Source organism: Cyrtonyx montezumae, unplaced genomic scaffold, assembly GCF_038088225.1.
Source record: "Cyrtonyx montezumae isolate F1298 unplaced genomic scaffold, pur_monq_1.0 scaffold_3, whole genome shotgun sequence".
In the NCBI taxonomy this organism is placed as follows: domain Eukaryota; kingdom Metazoa; phylum Chordata; class Aves; order Galliformes; family Odontophoridae; genus Cyrtonyx; species Cyrtonyx montezumae.
Genome location: NW_027072034.1, coordinates 43,800,157 through 43,812,834, shown reverse-complemented (window position 1 = coordinate 43,812,834; position 12,678 = coordinate 43,800,157). Strand labels below are relative to the sequence as shown.

General features: G+C 39.2%; 1 protein-coding gene across 2 annotated transcripts in view; it reads right to left on the bottom strand.

The window, feature by feature from the left end:
• Positions 1-683: 683 nt before the first annotated feature.
• GLRA2 (glycine receptor alpha 2) overlaps positions 684-12,678 on the bottom strand; it is a 126,095-nt gene continuing 114,100 nt past the window's right edge. For both annotated transcript variants that reach the window (XM_065741390.1, XM_065741391.1), the window contains exon 9: positions 684-1,039. In XM_065741390.1, coding sequence (XP_065597462.1) covers positions 761-1,039 — 279 coding nt within the window. In that variant the 3' untranslated portion in view covers positions 684-760. The remainder of the gene's footprint in view (positions 1,040-12,678) is intronic.

The following is a 12,678-nucleotide window of genomic DNA, read 5'->3' as shown; positions in this document are numbered from 1 at the left end:
ATACAATTTGGCACCTCAAGTTGCATGTAAAATCAGCAGAAATAAAATGAAGTAAGTGCACTGTCTTCCAACAAAAAATAAACTGGGCAGTTTCACTGGTTTTGAAGTGTCAGCTATCAAATAAATCACACAACACACAAGTTCAACCCCAAAATTACAATTCTAGTAAAGCAAGATAATATTAAAATGCACACCCACAAGGATAGTAAAGTATAAACCTGTTTGTTTTTGTTTTTCCTCTCCTTTGTCAGTAGAAATAATTTACAACCCACAAAAGGACTCCTTGGTGAAACCACTAACTACAGACATGGTCATGGAATGTAGCTCAGTAGACTTGTTTCAAATAGAAAGGCAACATTATCCGGAAAAGTTTGGTCCTCTTATAACTCACTGTACTGTAGCCATCACAGTCTCTTGGTAGATGTTTTAGGAGCACTGTTTGTTTTCTGATTCTCTTATTTTTCAAACAATAATATCTTGGTGATAAAGTTGAGTAAAATTTGGCCCCTTTTACAGATATCTGGTCAATGCTGAATCTGGAAGAAGAACACTGAGAGTACATAAGGGGAACCCTCATTGACCAGTCTCAGGCATATTGTTTCATGCAATCACTCTTCTTTCTATAATTCTTTTCCTTTTTCATTTTCTCTTCAGAGTTCTGAGGGGAAAAAGAAACCCTTTATCCAAATGACAGAAAGACATATCTCTGTTTATTTACACGTGGATCACTTTGGCTGACAAGTCCTGGCAAACCAGCTTCCTACTTCTTGTGAATGTCCTCATGCCGTATAATTTTGTATGTAATCCAGTAAAAGATGTTGAAAATGAGGAAGGCGAGTGGGAATGCAGCACGGGATATTGTATCAATCCTTTTTGCACGGTCAACAAACTTCTTTTTGATGGAGTCTGAATCCTTTGGTGGTGCTGGAGGTGGGTTTGGTGGAGTAGCCTTGACTGCTGTGCCATCTTTGACTTGGAGACAGTGACCCATGCCATAGCCACTGAAATTGAATCGACTGTCACGAGCAACCTCATCTTCCTGGGAGAGAAAGAAGACAAGTAAGAGACACAGTCACCACAGTCACCTGCATGCTGTACACATGAGTAGTGGAGATGCCGCCCTCCAATGCACCTAAATAAACTATCTGCTGAAGTTATTATACAAAATCCAGATTTTAAAGAGAAGTAATTAAAACTCAAGCAATAAGACAAAGAAATTAGGTGACTGCCAATGTTTGTGAAGCTGAGCTTGTCTCTATGACCAAACCAACCAAACCAAATGAGTAACCAGTTGTATTCCAGCCACGTAAGAGATCTGACTTTACAGATTTCTCTTTCCCTTGGACTTGTTGCAGCAAGCAGACCTTCAAATGTTGGCAGCAAACTTCATGGAAGAGAGTATCTTTAGCCCAGTCTAACTGCAGCATTGCACCTCCATCCCAGATCTACAAAACAAGGGTTGGTCATGTTTCACCCTGTGCTCATAAGAATGCCCTGAGAATCAATACTTCAAAGGACACTGAATGGTTGAATTTAGTGGTAAAAGGAAGTTAGGTGCAATATTGTGAGCCAACATAGCACCATCTTACAGAATTCCATTCTTTCTCTTGTCTAAGTGAGTACTATTTGGTTTTGGAAAGATGAATATCTACCACTCAACTTTATCATCACGGCCATGCGATGAAAAGTTTGAGGCTATTTATGCTGGTAAAATCTCACAGCCACTTTTCCTGTCTGATAGCACAGAGTTATCAGTCACTGAAAGGATACAAAAACAGTTTTATTCTTTTTTATTCTGGCAGTGATGAAATGTAGATCCAACAGCATGCTCTAAACACTTTATCCTTGGCTGACAAATATTTCATTGTTGAATTTAAATGACCTCTTCCTTGAGATCACAAGCAGCTCACTCACTCAGGGAATACTCCCTCATATTTCTCACTAACTCACAGCTTTCTGATCTTAACAGAGAAAAAGAAACTGCAAGAAAAAACATTGGAGCTAGAAGATATTGAATAAAGAGCATGCTTTCTGAATTTAGGGTAGGGAATGACAATAATTTACTCCAAATCAGAATGTAAATCATTGCTCCTTCATGGCAGCGCTGCTTTCAGTAATAGCATTCCTCATCTACAGCACTGAATTTGGCTATATCATCAGGCTTGCTCTCTTTACCTTGGAGCTAACATGCAAATGAGAATAACCAGAGGTGAGATCCTAAAACATCAAATGAGAAATAGTAACTCTGAGGTGAATTGAGTGCTTATGGAAGGTGAATAAGCAATAAACACTGCTTTTGAGACCCTGTCGCTTCAGGCTGAAGACTGTTCTACAGTTTACCCATGAACAGGTGGATAATTGTGTTACTGTAAGGCTGTTTGAGCACCTATCCAGGATTTATACCTCTTTAATCTCCAAAGATCACCATCATTAAGGAAAAGGAGTTTAGACTTGATTTTATCTATATACAGTTTGCAGTTCCTCTGTTAAAAACTCCAAGTTCTGCTTGTCTTAGTGTTTATAAATATATAGACTATTTTAAAGATAAAGCCATTTTGACCTAAGTTCTGGATAGTCTTATGCAAGACTTGTCTTGCATGACTCAACAACACCCAAAGTCCTCCAGTATTACAGGGAGCTGCCTCCATTGCACTTTTCCTTTTTACTGAATTTGAAAGATAAAATGCATGCCCGGGAGATGAAAAGTGATTTAAAGGGATAACAGATTTTGAGCAGCTGTGTTACCATATGTAATTCATTCATTTCTTCAAAGTTTAATTTCTGTTACTAGCAAGGGATCTATGGGGGGAAGTAAAATGTACTGAACCTCATGCAGGACTTGGAAAGCCCAGACTTGCATGCCCTGATGTACTGCAGCTTTGTTTTGAGGAGCTGAGCAATTTATCTTCAGGATTACAGACCTTTTTTTGAGCTTACATTATTGTAACCCTCATGAGAAGCCATCTAAGATTAGGGAAAACCTTTAAATTGCATTCTACCAGTTCTTCAGCACGAAACCTTTAGTAGTAAGGAGCCATCCCAACAATTTTCTGAGCCTTACATTTCCCCCCCACCAGACAGTTGGCTGTACCAGTTCCTTCTCATAAAACCCAGAGGAAAGTTTTCCCATGCTATCTCTCTATTTAGGACTTTCATAGATGACAATTTACATTGGATACAAGAGGTATAGTATTGTTTTGGGATATGAGGAACATGCACTCAGCTGCTTCCTCTGCTTGAGCAGATTTCAATTTCCTTCTCCCTGATGAAAGTTTGAATTAGCTTGCTCGTTACCAGCTCTCCCAACGTGGTGGTGTTTGCTGGTTGCAAAAATTGTGCATTTTGGTAGCTTTTATGTTTACCAGGAAAACTCATTACAAAGCCTAAATAACTAATAAAGAGAATAGTACTGAGTTTCTATTCGGCCACTTTTTTTTCCAACAAAAAATTAGCACTAGTAATGCCTAAGATTAGTAATACCTAAGACTCCTCTTGAGCAGAGGGTTGGATGAGATTACCTCCAAATGTCCCTTCCAACCTCAAACATGCTGTGATTCTGTGATCTATGTCCTTCTGTCAGCAAATAAAGCCACAGCCCTTACACAGCATAGCTGGTGGCCCTCAGCTCCATGCCCATGGTTTTCAACAGTAAGTCCCTCCAGGAGTTGAAGCGGCTTTGGAGTCTGGCGCCCACCAGCCCTCTAAGCACCACCAGCATCTGCAGTCTCACTGACAGTGCCTGTTAGCATCACTGCTCTCCCGTCTGACCAGGCATCACCTTGAAGACCTCAAAGTAGTGGTGTCTCTGCCCTCTTTCATAAAATAGGTAAAACACGAAAACTGAATCTCCCATGGATATTAAGACCCATGTGTCTGTGGTAGGAGGATATGTTTCCAGTGATGCTGCAATCAGATGTATGTCCTGTTGGTCCCTAAGCCCTCGAACCTGCTCTGCCCAAAATAAACAGTAAGGAATGAAAAGCTTCCACTATGCTTCTGAAAGAAAGAGAGCTTCCTTACAGGTTTTCTTCCTCCACGCCTACTGCACCAAATCACATGGGCAACTTTTCTCCAAGATATAACTGCTCCACTGGAGCCTGGCACTACACACTGTGGTCATTAGCCATGTGGTGATACCTCATGGCCTCAGGAACAATTAAATCCCCAATGTGCTTTATTTTAGCAATACAATCATGGTTAAAGAGACTATATTTAAAGCACTTTAATATTACTGCAAAGCTATCATGTGACATCTCAGACTATCTTCCAATATTCTATTAAATATAAAACATTTTGGAAAAGTCACAGATATAGGATACCAAGTTTAGTTTCTTTGACAAACAGAACCCTTGGTCTCATATTTCAGTGTGTGAGATCAAGAACTGACCTCAGGCACTTTGTCTTAAAAGCCTCCTTTCACCTGGAGTCTTGGGGAACTACTGGGCATTCTACCTCAGGTTCTTTCTAACATGGCTGCACTCTTCATTCCCAAGGTTCAGTTTGCACCAGCTCACATGTCCTACAGTGTAGTCTCATCCAAAACAGTTTTCTGTTTCTATTTGTCACTGTTTCAGTCACTGGTAAAAGTACAAACCACTCTGCAAACATTTCTATCTTTGTTTTCATCAGTCTACACAGAAAACTTGCATTCATTTTAAACAAAACAAGCTCTTGCTTGCTTCACTTCCAGGTTATTCCTGTTTTTACATATTTTGAAACTAAAATCAAAGAGCAGTTAGAAGCCACTAGAACCAGAGTGGCAAAATCCTCTGCCATTAGATTGACTTACTTAATCCGTCTAAGGGATGTGAAGTACTCTTGCATCATATATACCCACAACTCAATCTGCCCTTGATAAAGACATGGGGAAAAGAGCTTGGATGGAAAATAGAAAAGAAATAAATAGTAAAATGAAAGGGTTCATTTACTGTTCTCTTGGATGTTCACATTCCTGAGGATTTTACAGTTATCCTCTGAAAAACTAAGAACATTTCCTGAGAACAGGGCAAATGCTTTCTACAAACACATTTTCAACACCACTTAGTTTCTTAAATAGAGTTATGTGTATTATCTTATGGTGTCATACTGAACATATTTAGATGTTGCCTTTAAACAATTTTTATCAAGCGAGACATTTTTTTCCAAATTTTTAATTTCCTTGTATAAATTTAATCATTTTATTTGCTCTACAATGCAATGGCATTAGATTCTCATCTATCCTTTACAATGGACAACATCGAAATCAAAGGGGTAGTGTTTTTTATGTTTTCCTTTATTCATCTTTCATCTTTATAAATCTATAATTTATACTCCATCAAGTCCAGAATGTAATTCATACCATCAAATTCAGGCCAAACCAACCAAGAATGGGAATAGTAGTTTAGAAAATCAGTCAATTCCCTGCCTTGTGTTCACAACTTTCTCTACAAGGTATTCTGAAGTTCTTTGTCCAGACCGCTTTTAAACATATTTCTCACACTGACTTAGTCTTAACAATGAGGAAAATGAGAGAGAGGCTGGCTTCAAACTGTATTTAATTTACTCTCTGATATGATTTATTCTTTTAATTTTGCTACTCTTTTTCCAACATATGGTGGGCAAACGATTTAAACAACTATATAGTTTAATTAAATATCAAGGACATAGGAGATTAGTTTTAGGCGTAGGGTTGGAAACATCAGGGAAAATTTCATTTTGGCATTCATATGCACAAAGTTAGAAAACAATAAATTTAGACTTGAATGCAAAATGGATTGAACAGAAATCAAACAGCAGAATAACTTGGAGACTTCATTCCTAACTCATCTTTCTGATTTTCTAACATCTCTCATCTCTTAGTACCGTACAAAACTCACAGGGCAGGTTTGCAAAGACAGTCTTGCTTACTTTGGAGGAAGGTAATCCAACTGAGAAGCATAGCTGGATTTTCAAATCCTTGTTAGTTCCCACTCAAGACTCTAACAAAACTAAATTGTCTGAAGACAAGAAGGAAGGTCCTTCCACGGATGAACTGTTTAAAAAGCAATAATGGAGTTCAGGAATAAAAGATCAGTTTCATAACTGAGGAATTTTCTGGAGAGGCTTCTCTAAGCATCTGCACTAGAGTAAGCAACATGGAAGGGATTTTTAAATAATCTGAGGGAAAGGTTGCCAAGTGAAGGCAGGCAGGAGAAAAAAAAAAGGCTATTCAGAATGGACAAATCTCAGCCAAACAGAAGGATACCGAATGCTAAGTGACTATGTAACAAAATTGTAGTAGATGAAGTGCAAGCTAAAGTGCATTGCAGAAAAAACTATTTAGACATAGAAGGTAATCTGCTCAAAATTGGTTCCTTCTTATAAGTTCATAAGTTCATAAGTTCATAAGGTTGGAAAGGACCTATAAGATCATCTAGTCCAACCATCCTCCTATCACTATCTCTACCCAACTACTAAATTAAGTCCTTAAGCACCTCATCTAAACGCTTCTTGAACAGCGCTAGGGATGGTGCCTCAACCACCTCCCTAGGCAGGCCATTCCAGTGCCTGACCACTCTTTCAGAAAAGAAATGCTTCCTGAGGTCTAATCTAAATCTTCCCTGGCGCAACTTGTGGCCATTCCCTCTCGTCCTGTCATTACTTATCAGGGAGAAGAGGCCTACCCCCTCCTCACCACAACCCCCCTTCAGGAAGTGGTAGAGTGCAATAAGGTCTCCTCTGAGCCTCCTCTTCTCCAGACTAAACAATCCCAGCTCCCTCAGCCGCTCCTCATAAGACTTGTGCTCCAGGCCCCTCACCAGTTTTGTTGCCCTTCTCTGAACACGCTCCAGGGCCTCAATGTCCTTCTTGATTGATAGCAGTGGTAATTACCGCAGAGGCAACTGAAAACATTAGTCCACTGCTAAGTAGAAGTAGGGCAACAGGCAAACAAATCAGAAAATCATTGCCAGCTTATACACTCATGTTGTGACCTGTTTTTGAATAGGAGGAGCATTTCTGATCATTCAAGAACAGGAAAATCATGACAGACTTAGTTGAAGTGCCAAGAGGAGCAGCAGTAATAAAACACTTCTTATGCATGAGGAAATGCAAAGTCGCTGAGATCACGGCAGAAAAGCCGTGTTTTAGGGATGGAGGAAAGTCACAGAGGTCATAAAATCATAGTGAAAATTAATAAATGGAGAGAAAATGAATAAGGTAAGGTAATTATTTTATTTTCTTTCTTCTCTCCTGAGCAGAAAATAGGAAGACAGTGACACAATAAAGGAGAAAGGGAGGAATTATTTTTCAGAAGGAAGCTGTATTTCATTTACCTGTGTAAATCATTGCCTGAAATGTTTCAGGGGATGAAAACAGAACAATGGCACAGATTCATTAAATATAAGTTAGTGTGTAGATATTGAATGTGTAACCTTAGGATCCTGGAGAAGAAGCCATTCATTTTCACCCTGTATGAATGGCTTAGAATTCAGATCTTCCATCTCTTAGTAATATACTGGGAGCTGGAGCTAGTCTTGAAATGTCCTGCATTTCTACTGATCTGTAGTACTTTGAGTGTTGTTTGTTTTTTTTTTTTTCTCTTCACATGGTTGTGCCTTGAGGCTAACTCTTGCTGATGCAGAAAAAGATGACACTCGCCTAGCAAACCTATGTGCTGCAGTTCCTTAGAGGGCATGGGGGGAAATAAGGATGGAGCAAGTCCTGCTGGCATTTGGTAGTAAAGATGTCATCAACAGATTTCTCTGGTTTATTCATTCCTTAAAACTGCACGATCTCAGTTCCCCTCAGTTCCCAGATGCCATTTCCAATCCTTCAGGCTTCGATGTTACAGAAAGTGATGTAAAATTGTCACTTTCTCAACTCGGTCCTGCCCAAAGTACAGGTCAAACAGGGCCCCAAAATTGCCCTAAGTATTCTTTTTCCTAAATATTCACTTATGTGTTTCATCAGAAACATAAGTGTTCTTTGACTGATACTACAGAGCGACATCGCCCTGCCAGCATTCTGTATGCCATAATGGTGGCTATCGCAGTGGTGGCCCTTTTTCTACCCCTCTCAATACCAATTTTTCCTGTTCAGTGAGGTTTGTTTTTTCTCCCATTTGGACAGTCATGTCTTATAAAATCTAAGTAATCTAGGCATTTTATAGTAATTGGCATCATTTTAATTAATAGACGAGAAATTGGCCACTGTCTTCAGTAAGGGTTTGCAATTGACAAATTTAGATTTGCTTTAGAAAACTATGCCTAAGCATACCTCCTATCTCCAATAAACAGCAAAAGAATCTATGAAGCATGACTGATTTACTTACTCTTTCTGTTAGAACAGCAAGTGAACTGTTGTTAATAGAATAATGAAATGGTAGTTAATGTGGCTTCGCCCTGAACATTATCCAGCTGAAAGAGTAACATAACTTAAACATGTTGTGGAGCAAAAATATATTCCTGCCTTGGAATGTCTCTAAGTAGTATTTAAGTTTTTCAAGAAATTCTTTAATAATAGAGATTAGCCAATTAGGGTGAAAAGTTTATCATTAAGAAAAAAAGAAAGATTTTCCTTCTTTAGTAAAGCAAGCCTCGTTTCTCTCAATTTTCTAAATGCATTTAATATAAATTTCTTATTCAACTTCATGTTTTATATATAATATGATAAATATTTTAATTTTGAGGAAGGGAGGGAGAATTAAAACTTGCTGTTTTGCAAAGCATCGTAGAAGTTGTGATAGAGAGTTGTATCTCCTAAATAAGAGAAGAGCTATTCTTAACATAGAAAAGCTGTGCCTCTGTTTCCCTCTTTTTTAAACATCAGTGTCCAGCCTCAGTGCTTTGTGTTGTACAGCCTGCATACTAAATCCTCTGAGGCATTTGAAGGCTGCTCTAAGTTGGCTCTCCTGCCAAGCCCTCTCTAATGACAGCAAAGGCTGACTGGTTCAGCAGTGGGAATGTCACATCAGTCTGTTTTACATCAGACAAATGCATAGTAATGACCTAGATTTTAGGATAATCTGCTTTGACCAGAAGTCAGGTGGATACAGGGCAACCAGTTTGTCATCCTGTCAATGCACAAGCCATCGACTGCAAAGCCAGTGTTCAAATGCAAAGCTGCTCTGACACTTTACCCAGCTGTGGGATAGACCCAGCAGAGCACAGGAGGGAAGGTAGCAGGGTCTGTGAGTCAGGGAAAGCATGGGGACTGTTGGATGGAAAGGGGGATAGAAAAGAAGCACCAAGCAGCCATTGCCTTTCCTACCACAGCACACAGGAGAGCTGCGCTCACAATCCCTAGTCGTGAGTTGGGGGATACCAGAGAGAATGCCTCCCCAGGAGTTTCCCCGGGGGGTTTCCTGGTGTTTTTCTCCAAGCAGATTTAAATATTTAGGAGGGAAGTTGATGGTTTCTATTGCACTTCTGGGAAATATCTCATTGCTGTCTGCCTCAGTTGAAATACTTTTTAAATTACTTTTTTAGAGCACCCCTGTGCCCTGACCTCAGCATCTCAGTGTGTTATTTATTGAACAGACAAAATTAAGAAAAAAATGAAAAAAATAAATAAGTGTATATGTGTGTACACAGCCTAGAAATGATGCTTAAGTGGTCTGATTCATGCAGGTTACCCTCCAGAACGAAATGCTGCCAGTAACTTCTTCAGGCTTTGATTTCAAATCCTGCAGCTCCCCATGTCTTGAGGACGGGCAGATAGGGTCAGCCTGCAGCCTGCTGCAGGGACAGCGTGCTCCACCCTCCCAGACTGGGCTGGTGCTAGGGACAAAGTGATACCACTTGTGCCTAATACTGAGGGCCAGCAGCATCTGATTTGGTGCATGATGAGTGAAGAGCATCTGCGGGAATGTGCAGGGGAAAAGGGAGGAGAGGCTCCTTTTGCACATCTGCAGCCCTGCATGAGGTGGATAAGGGTAACAGGAAGGAAAGAAGAAAAAGGAAAGGGATATAGAAAGGGAAAGGGAAGGAGGAGGGGAAAGACAGTGGAAGAGGATAGAGGCCTTTTTTGCTCTCTGAGGATGCATTCTTTCCTTTGAGCCACCAGCACAAACCCGAGGAAACACTTAGAGGGATTGCCGGTGATTTCTCAGACAGATTTTGTGCTTTTAATTTATGCAAATGCCGCACAAAACAAATTAAATATTGCAAATTATATTAATAATTTAAATTCCATAGCTAAAAATAGTCAGGAATATCTGCATCATCTTGAAATGTTCACATGCAAATTTTATAAGTTTTGTTATTTTTTTTGCTGAGAAGACAAACCAAGTGATAAATCAATGCCTTCCTTTCCTGCTTATCTGTTCTTAGTACGGGCCCCTAATAATAAATGTTTTTGGAGTTGGTTTTCTTTTCTTATCTTTCATTACACAAATTATCCATCCTGGATTTGCATATAATTTTGTTCTTGTTAGCCAAGATCTCAATCTGTATTTCTCTAGCTGTTTTCACATAGCTCAGAAGCGTGACTGGGTTAAACAAAGCACTTGCCAGCTACCTGCTCTCCAGACTTTGTTACTGAAATTAAATTGTTCCATCTTAGAAACATCTTGACTGTTTGAATATATTAGAAATTTACTACATAAATCCACTTTCATAGTTTCATTTTGATTTTCTTCTTTGAGGGTTATTATATAAAGGTCTGATATTATTTATTCAAAGCAAAATAAACATTCATCATGAGGTAAAAATCAATGGCATTCAATACTACAGCTACATGATAGTACAATCTTTACACAGATGGTTTATTTTTTACTCATCTAATAAGTAATAAATCTACAAATCCTACAAGGTCATTGAAAATATTCATCCAAAAGAAAGGAAATAAGATTTCATTTAAAATGAGGTAGATATTTTGTCTTCTGCTGTTTAGAGATTTTATATATAATACAGAATTACATATACACACGCACACATTCTGTAGGTATGAGTACATATAAATGCATGTGTGCATCCCACTTAATTTAGTACTCTAATGCTTTTTGCATTGGCTAAAGGAATCTATTAGTGAGAAACGCAGGTAGCAAGAGTTAATATTTTTCAACTTCAAGTTAGGAGCTCTCACCACAGCATTTCTCAAGATGCAACCTCCATTTTGCTAACTTTTCTGCTAGCTTTTTACCCTTCAAATGTGACCGTGGTCCTCAGGAGCAGAGATACAGGATACACAACCAAGGGTCAATAAACCTTCCTAATCCTCGCTGCCATGAACAGGCTCACTGGTGGGGTGCTGGCACCTCTCCAGAAGGACCATCTGCCCAGACCAGTAGCTAAGCAATAGACTGCATGATAGTAGCCTTTAATTACTTGGAAAAACTGATTAAAAGATAACCTGGAATAATAGATATGATAGTATATAAAAGTCAAGAGCAGGTGAAATGTGAAAGAATGGCTACAGATTGAGGAAAAGGTATTCTTGGGAGAGGATCTCAGATGCCCATCTGAACTTAAGTCTTACTCAAGATGACTAAGAAAAAATGCAAGAAGTGCCCAATTAATTCATTTAGAAGAAAGAGTGTAACAATAACATCACTCTCCAAAGATAAACAAATAAATGATATCACTAAAACCTGTTATTCAAGCTGCTTCCCCAGACATGTATATTGCATGCTTCACCTTCTGTGTGTTCTGAATAATGAATTCTAAATCAGCATTTCCAGTGACTGTCTTTGGGTCTAATGAAGAGATAAGGACTCATTTTGAGGGGCTATGGCCATTTGATATAAATGTGCTACTTTCGATATCAGCTTCAAAGTCTAACACCTGGGGGAGGAAGGGTTTTGTACAGAAAATGTGCTCTTAGGTCAGAGCACAAAGTAGTGCAGGAGACCCCCTGGACCAAAGGAGAGCTGGCAGCACGGGTTTCTACCTCACCGGACCTCCAACACCCTCATGAATAACAGGCAGGAATGCCCTTACCAGGATCAAGCAACATGATGGCTTGTTCACAATGAGTGGACATCAACCTGGCTTGTTTGTCCTCTGAGCTGAAAACTTGGATGGTATCTTAAATCCACAAATGAGAAATACAAGCAAATAAACTAAGGAAATGGTTTTTATAGCCAATCTCAGACTGTCTCTTCTCTGTGATTCCTTTTCCACTTTTTTTCTACTGTACATTTTTCATCATTAATTCCTGTCTCTGCTACTGCCTACCTCCTCTTCGATGCTTTCACCCTTGCTGATTTTTGAACATGTGACCTCCACCTTCTACTTGCAAAATTCTCTTCTTTCCTCAACCCCTGTCTGCTCTGGCCTCTGCAGACCTTTCTGGGCTCTGCAACTAAATTCTCTTCCTTGAAAGAAAAGACAAATCATTAAAATAGAGTTCCACCTTGCCAACACCACTTCTGACTTGAGAGGTTTTATTCAACCTTTTAAAAATAATCAGAAAATGGTTTACTTTTTAAAAATAGCTTGCTACCCCCTATGTATATCCACAGGGCTTCTAATTGCTCAGAGAATTTCCAGTACCACAAAGAATTTTGGTATGTAACACTATGCATTCATACTACTGTTCACGATACACCACAAGCCCTGATAGCAGTGTGGAAACCTGAAGATTGCTTGAGGGAGTTATACCAAGGAGCTTTCCATGCCTTTGTTCAGACTGCCCAGAGCTTGCAACAGGAATCGAAGGGAGGCTTTGGAAAATGAATACAATAATTTCATAAAAATCCAAAAGTAGGATTTTCCTTTC